Source organism: Stegodyphus dumicola, chromosome 2 (assembly GCF_044657685.1).
Source record: "Stegodyphus dumicola isolate Sdum_Otavi_A_Nest chromosome 2, ASM4465768v1".
In the NCBI taxonomy this organism is placed as follows: Eukaryota; Metazoa; Arthropoda; class Arachnida; order Araneae; family Eresidae; genus Stegodyphus; species Stegodyphus dumicola.
Genome location: NC_140769.1, coordinates 48,355,226 through 48,372,723, shown reverse-complemented (window position 1 = coordinate 48,372,723; position 17,498 = coordinate 48,355,226). Strand labels below are relative to the sequence as shown.

General features: G+C 32.1%; 1 protein-coding gene across 2 annotated transcripts in view; it reads left to right on the top strand.

The window, feature by feature from the left end:
- The window catches only part of LOC118182863 (agrin-like), a 1,858,472-nt gene that overhangs the window by 1,785,282 nt on the left and 55,692 nt on the right, over positions 1-17,498 (top strand). For both annotated transcript variants that reach the window (XM_085810649.1, XM_085810648.1), the window contains 3 exons: positions 1,828-1,909; positions 2,050-2,088; positions 16,543-16,776. In XM_085810649.1, coding sequence (XP_085666775.1) covers positions 1,828-1,909; positions 2,050-2,088; positions 16,543-16,776 — 355 coding nt within the window. The remainder of the gene's footprint in view (positions 1-1,827; positions 1,910-2,049; positions 2,089-16,542; positions 16,777-17,498) is intronic.

The following is a 17,498-nucleotide window of genomic DNA, read 5'->3' as shown; positions in this document are numbered from 1 at the left end:
CTTAGATTCTTGATTTAGCTGATTTATTCGTGAAAGTTACGATAAATAAGAGCAGTTACCGCATGTATCAATACGTAAAAAAAGAAATACATCTGTATATGTCTTGGTACATTTTCGAGTTAATTCAAGAATTTAGCCTCTTCGTTCGAAAGAAAATGCAAAAATTTGCAAATTTGAAATCTTGGATGCAAATAGTGATCATTAATATATTGTAACAAAATATCTTGTTTCGTATCGAGAATGAGAATCCTAAATTTCTGTGATATAGATAATATCGTATTGTTCCGAATATATGACCGTCTCTCATCTACAGCTAGTAATGCAAAAAAAAAAAAAAAAAAAAAAAAAAAAAAAAAAAAAGTGGGGCAACAAATACATCATTGCAACTTTGTTAAACTTTGTTATAAGATTTTGTTGCACAGGAAAACTCGTTTTATTTTGTTGTTATGAACGATGATTATAATAAAGAGATGGATAATAATAACTGATTTGGTAGGAATTTGCAATATGTAACTTTAAACTCATGGGAAGTAGGAACGTCTCTTTCATTTAGTGTCAAACCCTGTAAGACAGTTGTTACAAGCAACTGATTTTTCCTAACAGTGTTGAATGTAAAATAATGGTTAAAAACAAACTGATATTCAAATATCTCCAAGAAAGCCAGGGTTGTCATTCAAGTTAAATATATTTTTCATGCAGTAAAATTAAACTGTCTGATAGATAGATAAACCAAGTAAATATATTTTCTTATCGTCATAGTTAAGGGTTATGTAACAGATTATCATAATAAATTTTAAATGCTACGCAGCACATGCAAAATAGGTATAACTTTAAGAATGGAATTAAGGATATTATACTTATCATATATCCGGACTGAAAAGGTATTCTAATTATAAATTTCTATTTAATATAAGAAAATATAAACTCTCCGGTATTAATATGAGAAAAATTAGTTTACTATTATTTTTATAACATAGCCTCACATAATAACCTCATTTTGTGGTCTCATATATAGTATAACCTCATATATTTTATACTACATCCTGAAATATTTTTTATATTATAGCCTCATATATTTTTATAGTATAGCGTCACACAGAATTAGCATTTAATATGATTTTTGTAAATAAAGTTTCTTAATTTATGCACTTTAATTAAAATTTTACGAAGAATGAGCATAAAAGGTGATCAAATTAAAAACATAAAGCGCTTAGTTTACCCAGAAGAGGCCACCCTTTACAAATCAGTGTTACTAATTTTCGAAATCTAATCAAATCTCAATTCAAATTCAATTTGATCGAATTTAATTTCGAAAACCCGTCCTGCTATTTTTTAAAACCTAGAATAAAAGAAATTTCCAGTTTCAACAGAATTTCTTTTTTTTATTATTATAAAATTAAAATTTATTGTTATTCATGCAACTTATTTTTGTAAAGAAGAAAATGTTAGGAAATTTAAAGCCCCTCTTCTTAAATTGTATAGTACTTATATATACCATAAATTTTAATTTTAAATTTCAAGTTCCCAGTTCTAAATTCCTATGTGTGAGATTAGAATTGAAACCAAATTCTATTTTATCATCATTTCCCTCACTGTTGCGATGCAAAAGGCCAGTGAAAAAATTGTACAATACAGGTACAGATAACATAGACAGAGTTGTAACATAAGATTTCATATCTTTCAGAGAACATGAAAAGCATAATTTTTGGTTATTTGCTAAAGCACTGATCCGTACATTCTTTCTATACGATAATTATAATATGTGAAACTAAAGAGATTCATAGTCCATAAATTCATGATCATAAATTAAGATGAGCTTTTTTTTAGGGATTGCAAAGGAAGATCTGGAACGGCCTGTAGCCTTTGACGGAAATCAAAAATTAAGTTTCTCGAGTAAATTAACTTCAGAGTAAGTAAAAGCTCTTAAATTTTCTGTAGCATTTTTTCAATATATATTTGTTTATTCATCAGACATTTGTTTGCTGATGAATTTAGTGATTATGCATGTTTCAAGTAAACAATTATACTCTTTTTTACCTCCTTTTACAGTCGAAAAGGTGAAAGATTCTTTGGAGGAAAGGAGTATATGTAAGTAAAATTAACTGCATTTTATCTAACATTGCCAAATTTAAGCACGCCTTTTTCGAAGGAAAGTCTATATAATCCACAGTTTCTGAAAAAGATCCATAAAATGTGAAAACCATCCAGATGGTGTGCTTCTTTTATAATTGATATATTTTTTAAAACTGATTAAGGAACTTTTCATATGTGATTTCGAAAACCATCAAACTTTGTGTAGCTACAATTCGGAGCTTGGAAATTCAACAGTGGCAATAAAATTTGCTAAACATATTATATATAGCCTCACGCAGTTTAATGTGTGAATAATTAGATATTTGACTTCGGATTTTACATGATGGACATTTTAAAGTGTCTGATCTACAATTTTGAGCTTTTCAATTCACCAACGACAGTAAATTTTGCTAAATGCATTATGTAAAGCTATCTCGCATTGTGAATAATTAGAAATTTGACTTTATTTTACATGATGGATATTTTTCAAGCTTATAATTCGTATTCAGGTTTAGAATTTTTCAAAAATCTAGAAATCCAGATAGTCATCGCATGCGCAAAGGCGATGTATAAGATTTTAGTGATGTATAAGATTTTGGAAAATTCATCTGAAGGTATGATCTGTTTCTGAACTACCTATTTTCAACGATCTGCCCTTTCAATTTTACACAGTTTTATTTAGCGTTGTTTTTCTCCTTGAGATTTATCTTGTAATAAATTTTTGACACATTTCTGCTAAGACGATTTTCGTGGTATATTCACGTATTTGTAGCGTAGAAAGTTTTACAAAATTAGACACGTATTAAATATTCAAGAAACTTACAATAAATGTAAACGCAAAAATCTTTCAGCTCCTAATTAATAATCCAAGCTATAATTCCCCGCTACTGTCCACTTTACCAGTAGCTTCTCTATCACATGTCGATCAATAAGTGGCTCGACTGACATCGCTTTCTCATATACAGCTTTGATACTTTCGAATATTTCTCTGTTGTTTTCGTGTAAACATACGTTTCTGTTTCTTCATTTCTATCTCCGCAGCCGAAGAGGAAAGTGCTACATAATCTTTGAATCTATAAACCTGAAAATTTACTCATGGTATGCCGATTCTTGTTGCTGACCATTTTTAATGTTTAATTCTTAAGAGTGTTCATTTCCTTACATGTGTATGCAGCTTTTAATTTAGTCTTCGTTTGATTTTTCACTTATAATTGCATAATTTTCAAGCTAGTCATTGCTGAACTTAAATGATATGCAGTTATCACTGTGCTATAAATCTGTTTATCACAGTTACACTAATCAATTTGGCTTAGTAAACTGCAATTCTCTAAGTTTTCTGCCCATCTTCCGGTCAGAGGAAATTTTGAGCTTACTTTCAAGTCAATAATACCAAGTTTGAGAAGGACAGAAAAATTTTAATATACCTTTGAATTTACAAATTTATTTGCACATAATATGTGAAAAGAGTCGAACTAAAACAGCAAGAGTACTTAATGGTAAGGTTGGTCATACATTTTAATCCGTGTAATTGATCATTTTTAATACTGATCTTTTAACCCCAATTAATTTGTGAAAAATGTTTCTAACATCATGTACTGCATACAGAATGATCATATAATCATAAAGCTGAAATATTTGTATTATAAAACTAGAATAATATGTTTTAATCTGTGATAGCCATTTCAGTCACCCAGAGTATCTAAAAGCATTCTTATATTTTTTTCTAAAAATATGGACCATTTTTGAAACCGTCGTTTTGAAGTTTTATAATTTTGTCTTTTCTTTTTTCGTATTGCGTAACATTACGTTACATAATATAATGCTCCTCAACGTAATTCACCCACGCAGGTAAATTTTCAGCTGTAACAACTGTTGCCACTTTCGTGGAAAAGATCTTTAATCATATTTCCATTTCCCGGACCTCTTTCCATAGCTACGAGATATCTTTGATTTACTTTCTAAATTAGTGATGCATATTACATATCAGGCAACAATGCCGAATGTAATCCAGGTAATCAACTCCGGCAAGGTATAGGACTGTTTGAAACCGGACAACCCAAGAAATTAGATACATATAAAATTGATTACTGGTCCCCCCAGAATTTTTTTTTCTTTCTATTTTCAATAAAGGAAACGTGATTAATAAATTCAGATGACTTTATCATATGTAATTTTTAAAAATGCAAACTTATCGTAATTCATATTTTGTTTACTAAAAATTACAATATCGAATTCGGCACACTTTTTTTCTTTACTTATGTCTTTTCATAGATTTCTATGCACAATTGCATTGCTGTTTATTCGACGCACTGTAAGCCTATGTCCAGTGTTGTGGTCAAATTACACAATATGCTGTAACAAGGTTTCAAACATTTGAATTTTTGTTATCTATTTAGATGTTTGTTCTCGTTCAGGGACTTCAATGCTTGTAAACTACTTGTCAAGTTTAATACTTATCAGCTTCAGTACTTGTCAACAGTTAACAGTTGAAAGCAGAGTCTGGACACCAGGGCGACTTTCACAGAGTACTTTCAACAGGTGACAGATGAGAGCAGAATCCAGACACCCGCGAGGCTTTGACAGACCATTCAGGTGTAATCCGGACCCCGCATCTGTCTAGGGCAACACCCTCCCGGCGCCCCACGACGACCGCACCGGGAGTTTATTACAAAAACTGGATGTAGGACTACATGGCCAAGGAGGCCCCTAATGCTTTACATCTGCCCTGTACAGTACACTTGATCATAGTACAATTACAAATGCACTTAGCTATTATGCTTCGTTCAACATATATGTACACTGCTCAAAAAAAAAAAAAAAAAAAAAAAAAATGGGACAGTCCTATATCTCCCGGTCTACTGGGCCGATTGACAAAATTCAAATTGCGTTCTTCATGTCTCGAAAGCGCGACTTAGGATATATATTAGTTTTATATATAGCACTATTCTAACATAGGTATTTTGACACAAAATCGGACTTTTTCTGAAATAACATACCAATTTTTTTACATATTTCGATTCTACGACTCAAATTACGCCTAAATATGAAATTTTGTAAAATTTGGAGCGAAATTTACGGAGAAATTCACAAATTTATGTTGGCACTTTTTTGTCAGTTTGCGCCAAGAATAGTTCACTTGGCGAACTTCTTAATATATGGCAACCTAGTTTCCTTTCCTGTGAGCGGAAAAAAAGTCACCATCGTTCCTTTTTTCCAAATAATATTCTTTATATTATATTTTTAATTATAACTTATTATTTTAAGTAATTTTTTCTTTTTCGAATTTCATTTTAATTGTTTAAGTTGCATGGTTTTATTTTTTCGAATAACTATTTTAAAAATTTCTACTTACCTATTCGAACTGCGTAAATAAAGGTGCAGCATTTATTTTTTTTCAAATAGTTTTCTTTATATATATTTTTTGTCATAGTTATTATTTTAGGTAATTTTTAAATTCTTAACTTTTATTTTAATTGTGTTTGTGTTGCATTGTCTCTTCAGATAATTGTTTTAAAATTTTCTATTTATTCCTTCGAATTGAGCATTTTAAATATATTTATTAATATAAATTTTCCAGAATTTGATTTTATTTATTTGAATTGCGTTTCTTTCGGAGGAATACTTTGTAACCCAGACTACGATGCGTTTGAAAACTGCATATATTAAAAGAGAAAATACAGTAAAGCACAGTTAACACGCCTTTCAATGTTCCGTTCAGAAAAGATATATATAAATAAGAGAGACATTTAACTTAGGATTGCGACATTTTAACTTAGGATGACTTGCATACATTGCTTTAAACAGTTTTATCATTGTGCTCATTGCTTTACACAATTTTATCCTACATTTGGCTTCTTAAATGTTATTCATATTTTAGTCAAATATTTTATTTTTGAAATCGTAAAAATCAAATATCATAAGATTAAAAAGTTTTAAATTAAAAAAAAAATACAAATACTAAATTTTACCGTAAAATGTATTTTTTCTTCTCTTTTTCTTCAGGCATTCTACTTTATTCTTGCTCTTTTTCTTCATTCTACTTTATTCTTGCTCTTTTCTTTAGGCATTCCGCAAGTATATTAAAAAATATCCAATTTTCGAAATATCTTGATATTTCTGACAATCATTTTAAATAAAGTTATTGCCTTCCATTTCATAAAGGCCCACAAACGGCCGAGCGGTAAAGTCGCTGAGCACTGATAGTTCACTCCGGGGTTCGAATCCCGGTAAACAGGCTGGTTGCATGGGCGTTTTCGTGGATTTTCTCATGTGTACCGTGTGTGCCAGCTGATTTCCCTTAGAAAGTTCTTCACAAAGGCATCCTTCCTTTTAGGCAGATAGCCCTGCTTTGACGTAACTTAACAATTCAGTTCAATCCATTTCATCAATATTTGGTCAGAGCTTTTATCAGTCTTTAGAGGCTAAACATTTTGAAGGTATGAGATGAAAGGAAAGACTGGTTTCATCAAGAGGTTTTGGTTTATTTAATTATGACAAAGCACACTAGGGCTATCTGCCTAAGGGGAGGGATGCCTTCGTGGAGGACTTTCTAAGGAGAACTGGCTGGCATACACGTTGCACATGGGGAAAACCACGAAAATGCCCAAGCACCCAGCCCGTTCGCGGGATTCGGACCTCGGACAGAACTACCAGCGTTCAGTGACTTTATCGCTCGGCTGCTGTTTCATCAGGAGGAAAAAAAAAACATCTTTAGGTGACATCCACATACATCACTGGATAAACTCCTGAATCTTCAAATAATTCGAATGAGAAAATCATGGGATTCTCCATTTATGATACGATATGATGTTCTATAACGTAATTTAAATTTATACAACCATATAGTCTAAACCATATTGTCTTTTCTGTTAACCACAAGCTCAATTAATGGTATTTGCTGGTGTACACGTCCAAGTGTTTTTTCTTTGAACACCTAAATTCATTGAAGTATCCTGAAAGTATCTTCAAAAGCGTCCAACTTTTTGAAACATCTTGGTATGTTTGAGAGGCAAATTTCCCTGCAAATTTTTGCTTACTTTCTCCCTAATTTTCTTCTTTCCTTCTACAGTTATTTTCAGTGCACACACAAGAAAATTAAGATTTTTCGATTGCTAGACTTCCATAAATTTTGCTTTCTTGTCAATTTTTTAAAATATCAATTACATGAATTGCGTTTCAGCTGAAGACAGCTTTTCATTTTTTAGTCATTTTAACTATAAATAAAAAAAAGCGAAGTCCAAAGGATAAATATTTTAATTAAAAGATTTTTGCTAAATGACAAAGAAATAAAATAGTCCAGCAGGGTTTATTCTGTACCACCGAGTAACCCGATTCTTATATCGGCTGAAATAATCTAAATCATATTAAAGATCATGTTTTTTTATACAATCTATAACGCGAGAGAAAAATTAGCTTCTTAAAACATTTTTTCTAAGAGGATTAATATAAAAGATTATATTTATATATATATATTTAAAGCTGGGACTTGAACCAAACTGTAAAATTTTTAAAGTTTAATTTACATGGTGGTTATAATTAAAGTTCCAATTTGAAATGGTCATAAAAGGAAAACTACCGTATCAAATGTTATCAAACTTGGGAATCGTGTAAAGGAGGTTATGAGAATTTATTTTCAGCGAGGAAAAAAATAGTTAAAAAAACTCATCACCAGGGGGAAAATGACGCTGTATACAAGATTCTTAAATGAAAAAAGACACGAAAATATCTGTTTAAAATGTGTTTAATATTTTCCGAAACGTGTTACAAAGCATGTTCAATGTAGCGTCTAGCATTTTCCGAAAGCAAGTTAAATCCTGTTACTGCATTCTCAACAGCAGCTCTTAGCATATCGGGAGGAATGTTACGGACATGTCAGTGTTTAACATTTTTCATTTCTGCCAAATTGTTTAGATTATCACCATAAACAGTGTTTTTGAGGAAACCCCATAGCTAAAAGTCACAGAGGTTGAGGTCTGGTGGGAAGAGGGGAAGTGTTGGCGTATAAGACGTTCATTCGTGAAATGTTGCCTAAGTAACTGTGCGACACACGTGAGGTGGGGCCCAGCCGTGCATAAAAGTCGTAGTATCTAAAATGCCACGTTACTGCAGTTCATGTATCACGAAACATTTTAACATTGACTCTAAATGAGCTGCAATCACAGTAGTCCAGCTGTCGACTGTTCTTCAGAGAAAAATGGTTCAGTTATAAAACTAGCTGTCATTCCACACCAAACGGTGTGGAATGACTGCTATGCAATCGAATGCAGTAGGAGAATGCAATGGAACTAGGTAGATAACATGAGGGATTTTTTTCGCCCAAATCGATTAAAAGCGTTTTGAATCAGTATCTTCATGTTTTAGGGCCGAATTCAGGCTTCAAAAATTACAAATTAGCGATCTGTAAGAAAACGATTTCCAGATTGTAAGCACTTGTGCGAGTGATTTGCGATCTCACATTTTCTAATCGCTAATTCGTGGTTTTCACGGACGAATTTCTCACTTACACGGATGGCGCACTCGACGTTTATCGAATTTAACGCCTTAAAATGGTAATTTTCTTACTTCAAAATTTCTTAAGGGTATACAACATATTAAACCCGTGTAATAAAAGGTTAAGTTAGATTCCGACCCATATTTCGTTTAAAAATATTGCATACAGCGCCATTTTCCCCCTGGTGGTGAGGTTTGGAACTTCCCTTTTTTCGCGGAAAATAAATTCCTATGATCTCTTTTACACGATTACCAGGTTTGATAACATTTGATCCAGTAGTTTTTGTTTTATGACCGTTTCAATGTGGAACTTTAATTATAAACACCCTGTATATTATTAAAGTTTAATTGAAGCTATGCGTTATATGTATACCATGCGTAAGATTTCGGCTTTTATAGAAAAAATAAGGAATCGAAGCAAATATACTTAGGATAATGGAACAAAACTGAAAAAAATTCCCCTCCCTCCGAAAATAAAATATTGAAACTTCGACCTTCAATTTATTGGATTATCGAAGTATTCAATATGACCTATCTTCTAAGTCCGACAACAATTCCGTCAAAAATTCCGAATTACTTAAGCTGATGTAAAAGATTTAGTATATATTCACTGTATGTTAGTAAAGTAATCAGAGTGTAATAAAAATAGATTATAGAATTTACACCATTATCTTTTTGTCTGACTGCACAACATGTAATGGAAGAGAAGGCTTGTAGAGATCTGTTTTTGATATGCCTCTAAAAGTAGATGTCATACTCCTTTTGTCTCTTCAATATCAAAAAACTTTCCTTTGAGAGGCAACTTTAGTTTTTGGGAAAGAAAAAAAATCACAAGAAGACAAATTTGAAAAACATGCAGGACGATTGAGTACACATACTTATTTTCGGAACACAAGCGGTTCTCCGACTGGTTATTGAATAATGAAAAGATGCATTATCATGCAATACAAAACATTTGGAATACGTTGTCTGACTGAAAACGTAAGATTAAAAGTCTTACAAATCAACTAATGGGGCAATTGCAGAATCGTTTTGATCCTGAGCTTCTAAGACAAACCTTATATCACTGGATTTAAACACTTCTTTAATCTTCCGAGAACGTTCCATCTTTAGCTCATATTCCAAGAATATTAAGTGAATACAATTATTGCAAAAGAAAATGAATATTCATTTGTACTACGGCTTGGTAGTTCTGCTTTTTATGTCTAAGTATACAACAGTATTTTAAATATTTACAAATAAAATATTAAATTGGAGATTTAATTGGAGCCTCACCAGTTGCCTAGCATTTGAAGATTGTTAAATACTAACTGTTTGTTGCAAAGTCTAACCCAGGGTTTTGCATGGTTGGTTTTCGTAGTTTTCTAGGTTCTCTTTACAAAGGTTCTCTATGAAAGCATCTTAACCAAATAGCTCCCACATTCTTTCTATGTTCAAATAACCAACTAACCTAGTTTAAGCGCGATTTCCAAATGAAGTTAAGCCCAACAGCGGCCGAGCGGTAAAGTCGCTAAACACTGGTAGTTCGGTCCGAGGTTCGAATCCCGCGAACGGGCTGGCTGCATGGGTGTTTTCGTGGTTTTCCCCATGTGTAACGTGTATACGAGCCAGTTTCCCTTAGAAAGTCCTCCACGAAGGCATCCCTCCCCTTAGGCAGATAGCCCTAGTGTGCTTTGCCATAATTAAATACACCAACATCAACACCAAATGAAGTTACTAGCAAAACTCATTAAAAATCATGTAGCTTGCCAATCAGGAGTAACATGAAAGATACGGCGCCAATAATTGAATTGCTGTTACGGTACGCTGTTTCTAAATTTAGATGGTCATTCCTTAATTAAATAGCCCACTAGCGGCCGAGCGGTAAAGACGCTGAGCACTGTTAGCTCAGTCGGAAGTTCGAATCCCGCGAACGGGCTGGCCGCATGGGCGTTTTAGTGGTTTTCCCCATGTGTAACGTGTATACGAGCCAGTTTACCTTAGAAAGTCCTCCACGAAGGCATCCCTCCCTTTAGGCAGATAGCCCTCGTGTGCTTTGCCATAATTAAATAATCCAATCCAATCCTTAATTAAATATAATTGATTTGTAACTTCTACTAGAGCTGACGGTAAAAATTGAAGTGCAAATAAATAATATCGTGTGCATCTTGATTAATATAAATTAAAAATTTTGCATAGAAAAATATTTGCATTCAGACAGAAAGTTTTTTGAAATATTTGCAATTACTTTATAAGAAGGATTTATTAATAACCGTAATAATTACTTATTATATTACTGATGATTAGGATTCAGTTCTTGACAATTACATTCTAAATTAGAATTTTAAGATTATAATGAAAATAAGCTACGCACAAAAATACATTTTTACAGATTAAATTGACATTAAATACAAAAATACAGAATGTTGGGTGTCGTTTATATAATTATTCTTGCTTGTCCACAGAATCTGCTGACTTATCCAGCCATTAAGTAGCTGCAGATCATTTCTACATAACCATTGAACTTCCATTAATTCAGTCTCTACAGGGTTGTATGTTTATATCATAATTTGACTTTTATAAAAATGATTATTCAAAATCTTATATTTCTATAAGAATATACTATGCTTTAAAAATATGGATGATAGTATCTGCCGCTCTTTCAGCCACTTCAAAAGCAACAGTTTGTTTAGAAATAAATTATGCAGTTAATGTCATAAAATATTTTCATTAAATTCAAATAAACATTAAACGAAAATTCTCAGTTTTAGACAATTCGATTTAAACGAAGTAAAGTAGCAGACGATAAAACGCCGAAGGTAAAAATTTACTCTTAGAAAAAGTACTCTTATTTTTTTTAAAAAAAGGATGAAAGAGAGAAATTTAAAAAAATTGTTAAAAATTTGAATAATATCATCTATAATTTAAAAAATAGATTTTCATATAGTATTAATAAATATTTATTACGTCTTATTGTGGGAAAAAATTTCATATAATTAATTCTCCGTAAAATTTTACTTGAAATTTAAGGTTAAAAATAGCTGTGGCAATTCAGTGTAACAAAAATCCATAGACCACATTTGGCGTTATTATCGCTCAAAAAAAAGATGCCAAATTTCAAAACGCGAAAATATGTAAATTCGTGTATATCTTAGAAAATTTTGAATAAAAAAGTCTAATTTTTTGCAGATATGCTTAAAAATACACCTACTTTATGATGATGGTAAAAATTTTATAGGTTATAATTCAAAATGTTTTTCGAAAAATTTATAAAAATTATTTAAAAATAGAAATTTAAAAGATAAAACACAAAAAATGGGTAAATTTTATTTGGAATGAACCTAAATTTCGAAATGTGAGAGAAAAAATAAAAAAAGTTTGGTAAAAAAAGAGATATTAATAAATATTTGCCGAATTCAATTAACATTGAGGAGCTAAAATTTTGAGAGCTAATATTTTAAAAACTACTCGTACGATTTTTACAAAACTTGGTATTCTGGCATAATTTGAGCCGTAGAATCGAAATATGGAAAAAAATTGGTATGTTATTTCAGAAAAAGTCCGATTTTGTGTCAAAATACCTATGTTAGAATAGTGCTATATATAAATCTAATATATATCCTAAGTCGCGCTTTCGAGACATGAAAAACGCAGTTTGAATTTTGTCAATCGGCCCAGTAGAACGGGAGCTATAGCACTGTCCCATTTTTTTTTTGAGCAGTGTACATACGCTGGGTACTTGATTGTCAAACATAGAGCATAATCTTAACGAACTACTGGTCAGTCTAAACATTGATCAGTAGTGAAAGACTATACAATTATGTACTCAACTAGACCCTGGCTTAGTAACTTTACGCGGAGGCGTCAGATTTAAAATGACAGCAGCGAGAGACCGCAAAGCAGAATTATTACAACTGTTAGAGCTGGCAGGAACTAGCGACGTAGCGCTCACGCAATGCCAGAAACACTCTCTGTGTTACAGCGAAAAACCTCAACTTAAATAATCACAACTAATTTGCATTCCGGTGAGGAATAAGGAAAGGAGAAGTTACAGCCAAGACTTAAAATATAATAACTAGTTAATTAACATAAGATTGCCTAAACTTTTAATGCGAAATCAAAGTGCAGGCGATGAGTACTGTAATAAAAAGAATTTAACTCAAGAAGTTTAAATTATCAGGACTACAGTCTTATTTGCTTATGTTTATTTCAGTTTAAACTTATAAAACAGCATAAATTAATCAATATTTTCTCTGCATAAAGAATGATTTTATTGCTTTTAAATGAATACTTTATTTCCTTTAAATAGTCACTAATATATAATTTCACAACTTAAGTCTATTAGTTACTGCTAAGAAAACATAATTTTAAAATATCAATGTCCGTATAAAGATTTAGAGAGTTTCTGGTCCGCACTCTCATTTCACATACAGCATTCCCTATATTTTTAGTTTCTTTTTCTTACCCAGATGTTAGACTTCCCACAATTTTGTAGCAGACTTAGTTATTTCATTCCCTTAAGTTGGACAGTTTCATAAGATCGTTATTCTTCTTTCAAATAGGAGGAGAAAAAAATTCGAAAAACTGTACTTCAGTATTCTTTAATTAATCTTCATATGCATTTAAATTCCCCCCTCGAACAGTAAAAAAAAAAAAAAAAAAAAAAAAAAAAAAAAAAAAAAAACTTCTTCTATTACTATGGAAATGGAAAATAAAATGTTCACTACTTTTTAAAGAAAATGAACATTAAAATATCAAATCTTGGATGCATCTTTCAGTAAATGCACGAAGTATGCGTGTTTACTCATTAGCGACGTTAAAAATATCCTATTTTTTACGAGACAACGGGTTTTAAAATATCGGTATTAAAGAACAGCGCTTTGAAGTGAGTGAAGAAGAAATAGCACGCTTTACTCGCGGGCAGTTTTGCTTTCTTCATTCCTTCCCCCCTCCTGTTGTGATATGCTAACTACAGTTATCGAATCGATAAAACCAATAACATAACTTGGATAAAAAATAATGTGAAACTTTGTTGGCCGTTTGTTCGTTTGCATTTAAAGGTGGAACGATTCCTAAGTTTTTCCGAATCCTAATTTTGAAAAACTCAATCTTTCATACATAAATAATAAAAAGAAGAAAAGAAAAGATAAAATTTACTTTTTATTAAAGGTTTTCACTTATGAAAAATTTAAGGCCTCTGTAATAAATTATGGCCAAAAAACATTAACAAGATGAAAAATTAAACATTAACAAGATGAAAAAGAATGTACTTAGCCCCGCCGAGTTGCTACCCTTACATCAGGAAAGCATGCTGGAAGAAGGGAGAAAATAACTTATATACACCCCCACAACTGTGGATTAGAAAACCAAAACGCCAAATCCTGGTGGTGACGAATTATTGTCCACCATTCTTTTTAGTTCGGGAGCTAACGTAGATTCATTAGGTTATTTTAAAGCAGGAGACATAAAAATGAGCAATGACTTCGAAGGAACTCAAACAAGGACCTCTCGAATACACGCCGAATGTGCTACCGTTACACCACGAAGGCATGCTGGAAGAAGGGAGAAAATATCTTACAACTTTTTTTATATTAAGTATCATGTTTTTTTTTTTTTTTTTTTTTTTTATTTATTTATGCCACATAAAATTCAATTCAACAGCAAATTCACAACAAATTTAAAAACAGCATATCTTTTAAATTTCGAATATACACTCTCTCTCGTGTTGGAGATAAAAATATTTTATTCCCTGCAGTGTTGGTACTGCTCGCTTTCAAATCGCTGAAATTTTTAATAAAAAATGCATTAAATTTGTACAAAATATGAAATAAATACTAATGAAACAAATTCGAAATTCAAAATTATGGCTTCTATGTGCCCATATTCGGCCGGAGGACTAAATTATTCAAATTCCACAATGCGAGAAACTTACATTCATACATACATACCTAAAGATTCTACATTATTTAATTTTTTAAAAATAATACAGGGCGATAACATTTGGTGGCAACAATTTGGAGAGTGATAGTGGATAGTGGATAGTGGATAACAGTGGAAGACCCAGCATTCCGTTTCGAGACTAACAGCCCATTCGTGCTAGAACTGTGTTGAGATAATAATTAAGGAAGACTTACAGCTTAAAAAAGCTAATGTTCTCCAGCTTTTGCCAAGGCATGTGGTTCAACGTAGAATAATTTGTAGAACCGTGTCTGAAAATTTTCAGCAGGAGATAAATGGAAATACGTTGTGACTCTTGATGAAACATGGTTAAATGACTGCAACAAAAAAAGTATATTTATTTTCATAAACGAAGAGAAAAAATGTATCTACATGATTTCGTCTATGTAAAGAAAGTTTCAGTAAGGGGTTTATGATTACCTTACAATGGGAAAATTAAAATAAGAATGGGAATAAGTGTAAAAATAAACTCAACGTTCTTGAGTTGATTTTCACACTTTTCCCGACTCTTCTTATTTTCTTCAACTTCTTTAGCCCAATAACTTTCAAACAGTGCAACCTTATCAATGCAAAGCAACAGGTCATACTTCAAAAAGTACCACTGCATTCCATGAGAAAATGAAGACTGATACATGTACTGTATACATCGGCGTATCAAAGTATTCCCACAATTTCCCCTGATGTTTCACCTATGGACTATTGTGCCTTTGGTCTTTGAAAAGCGATAAAAAGCTAAAACACATCAAACTCAAATCCTCCACGACTGAGTTCTTGAAAGTAGTCGAAGAGGAATGGAAATGACTACCCATGGAAATTTTACGAAAATTCCTTCTGTCATGGAAATCACGATGTAGATTTATATTGCAGAAAAATAGCTATCAGAACGAACATTTGAAAAACATTCATTTTACATTTTAACCATACTGTTGATCCCCAGGTATAGAGAAATGTCAACTTTTCGCATGCTATTTTAATGATTGTTTCTTCTTGATCTCAAGATAATAATCTATCCGAAGTTAAAACGTTTAACATCTTTTTTAGATTAGGAGTCCAAACATTTTTGGGATAAAAATGCGTTACGAATCGAATGTGTAAAGTAAATTAAGTACTGTAATCACGAAATAATTTGAGTATCATTTTTCAAATGAAATATCCATTTTGATCCGAATTCATTAGGACTATTTTTTTGCGTGCTGCATGCCGACAGAATAAAGGACTCTTTTCTCCAAAACGGACTATAAAATGCATTCAAAATGGATTTTATCGCAACGTCTGTACATATGCATATATGTAGGTACGTATCTCGCATAACTCAAAAATGACTATCAGTAGAATCTTGGAATTAAGTACATGGTACTGGTATAACATCCCGCCTTTTTTATTGCAATCGGGGGAACCAAACGGCAGAAACAGATTATAACGTCTAGTTCTAGACCTCCCTTTTATATTGCAATTGGCAGAAATAATTCCCTTTTTTTATTCTGCTTAAAAGTCCTTACCTGCCTTTTATTTTTCCAGTCGTTGGTGGAAGTCATATACTTAAAATTACAAAAGGATTTTAAACGAAGAAAATATTCATGTTTGGGCAATATCGTATTTAACAAAGCTTAATTTTCGACAAATAACTATATCTAACTTTTAATGCAATCCCACGATTCCTATGTATACTTATAATTTGGAAAGTTTTATATTCTTTATCAAAAAATAAAATTATAAGATATTTGACTCAAGTATGACAAAAATGGGGCTTGATATTTAATTTCAAAGTTTGCAATTTTTGATGTCATTTTCAATTTTCCTTGAGAGATCAGTTAATTAAGTTAGAATTTTCCTAAGAAATTAGATTAAAGGAAGTGCAACAAAATATAAAGAGGCCATACGAGGAAGTCATATGGTGTCCACATCATTTGTTTTCCAATTCTATATATAAACCTTAAGGGATTAAGGTTTATATATAGAATTGGATATATATATAGAAAACAGACAAATTAAAGGGCTTTGTTGTTAAATAGTCATGATTTCCAATTTATCTCGTTTTTACAGCGTAGAAGGACAAAGAGAATCAAATATCGAGGTCACCTTTCGCACAAGTCATCACAAAGGATTACTGTTATGGACCAACAAAGGAGCAACAATTCGTGGCGATTATCTGGCACTTGCAATCACTAAAGGATATGCTCAACTGAGTTTTAATCTGGGAAAGCAAACAGAGCCTCTACTCATCACTAGTCTTCACAGAGTGGACGATTCCAGGTGGCACACAGCATTAATAGAAAGGTTAGTACGAAGTAAATAAATATGCATTTATTGCTACAGGTATTTGTGTTTAAATTTTGTATACAGATTTGATATTTCATACTGAAGCTGTGTTTCCAGGTTTTTAAATTTTGACATATTACTTCTGTCTTATAAAGCTCAAAATATTGCATTGTAGTTTGCCAACGCATTTAGAGCAGATACTTATCTTTAACTAACCGATATTCAATTCTAGTCTCTGTATTTTCATACCGCTAAATTCTTTAACCGAAAAACAGATACGCTTCGGTTACAGAAAACTAAAAACCTTCTTATTCTTTATGGTAGATCGTGGAGGCTAGCTGCTGGTGTAATGAGTTCACCTACAAATCAAAAGCATGACATAGATTGCTTTTAAAACTTCATTATGTGCTTCCCATAAGCTTTACTTGAAAAGGGAGGAATGCTCGTGGAGGACTTTTTAAGAGAAACTGGTTCGTATCCATGGTTACACATGGAGAAAACCACGAAACGACCATTCAGCCAGCCTGTTCGGCTGGACTTGAACAGTGGATTTAACTACCAAAGTTAAGCAACTTTGCTGCTCAGTCGCTACTCGCCTCGAAGTAGATATTTGCGAGTATATTGTCTTCGTGGACTAGAATGCTTAAAATATTCTCGATATGATAAATTTAGGAAAGAAGGGCGTTCATACCCTTATATTCCAGCCTGTTCTCGGATAAAAAATTTAATCTAACTAAATA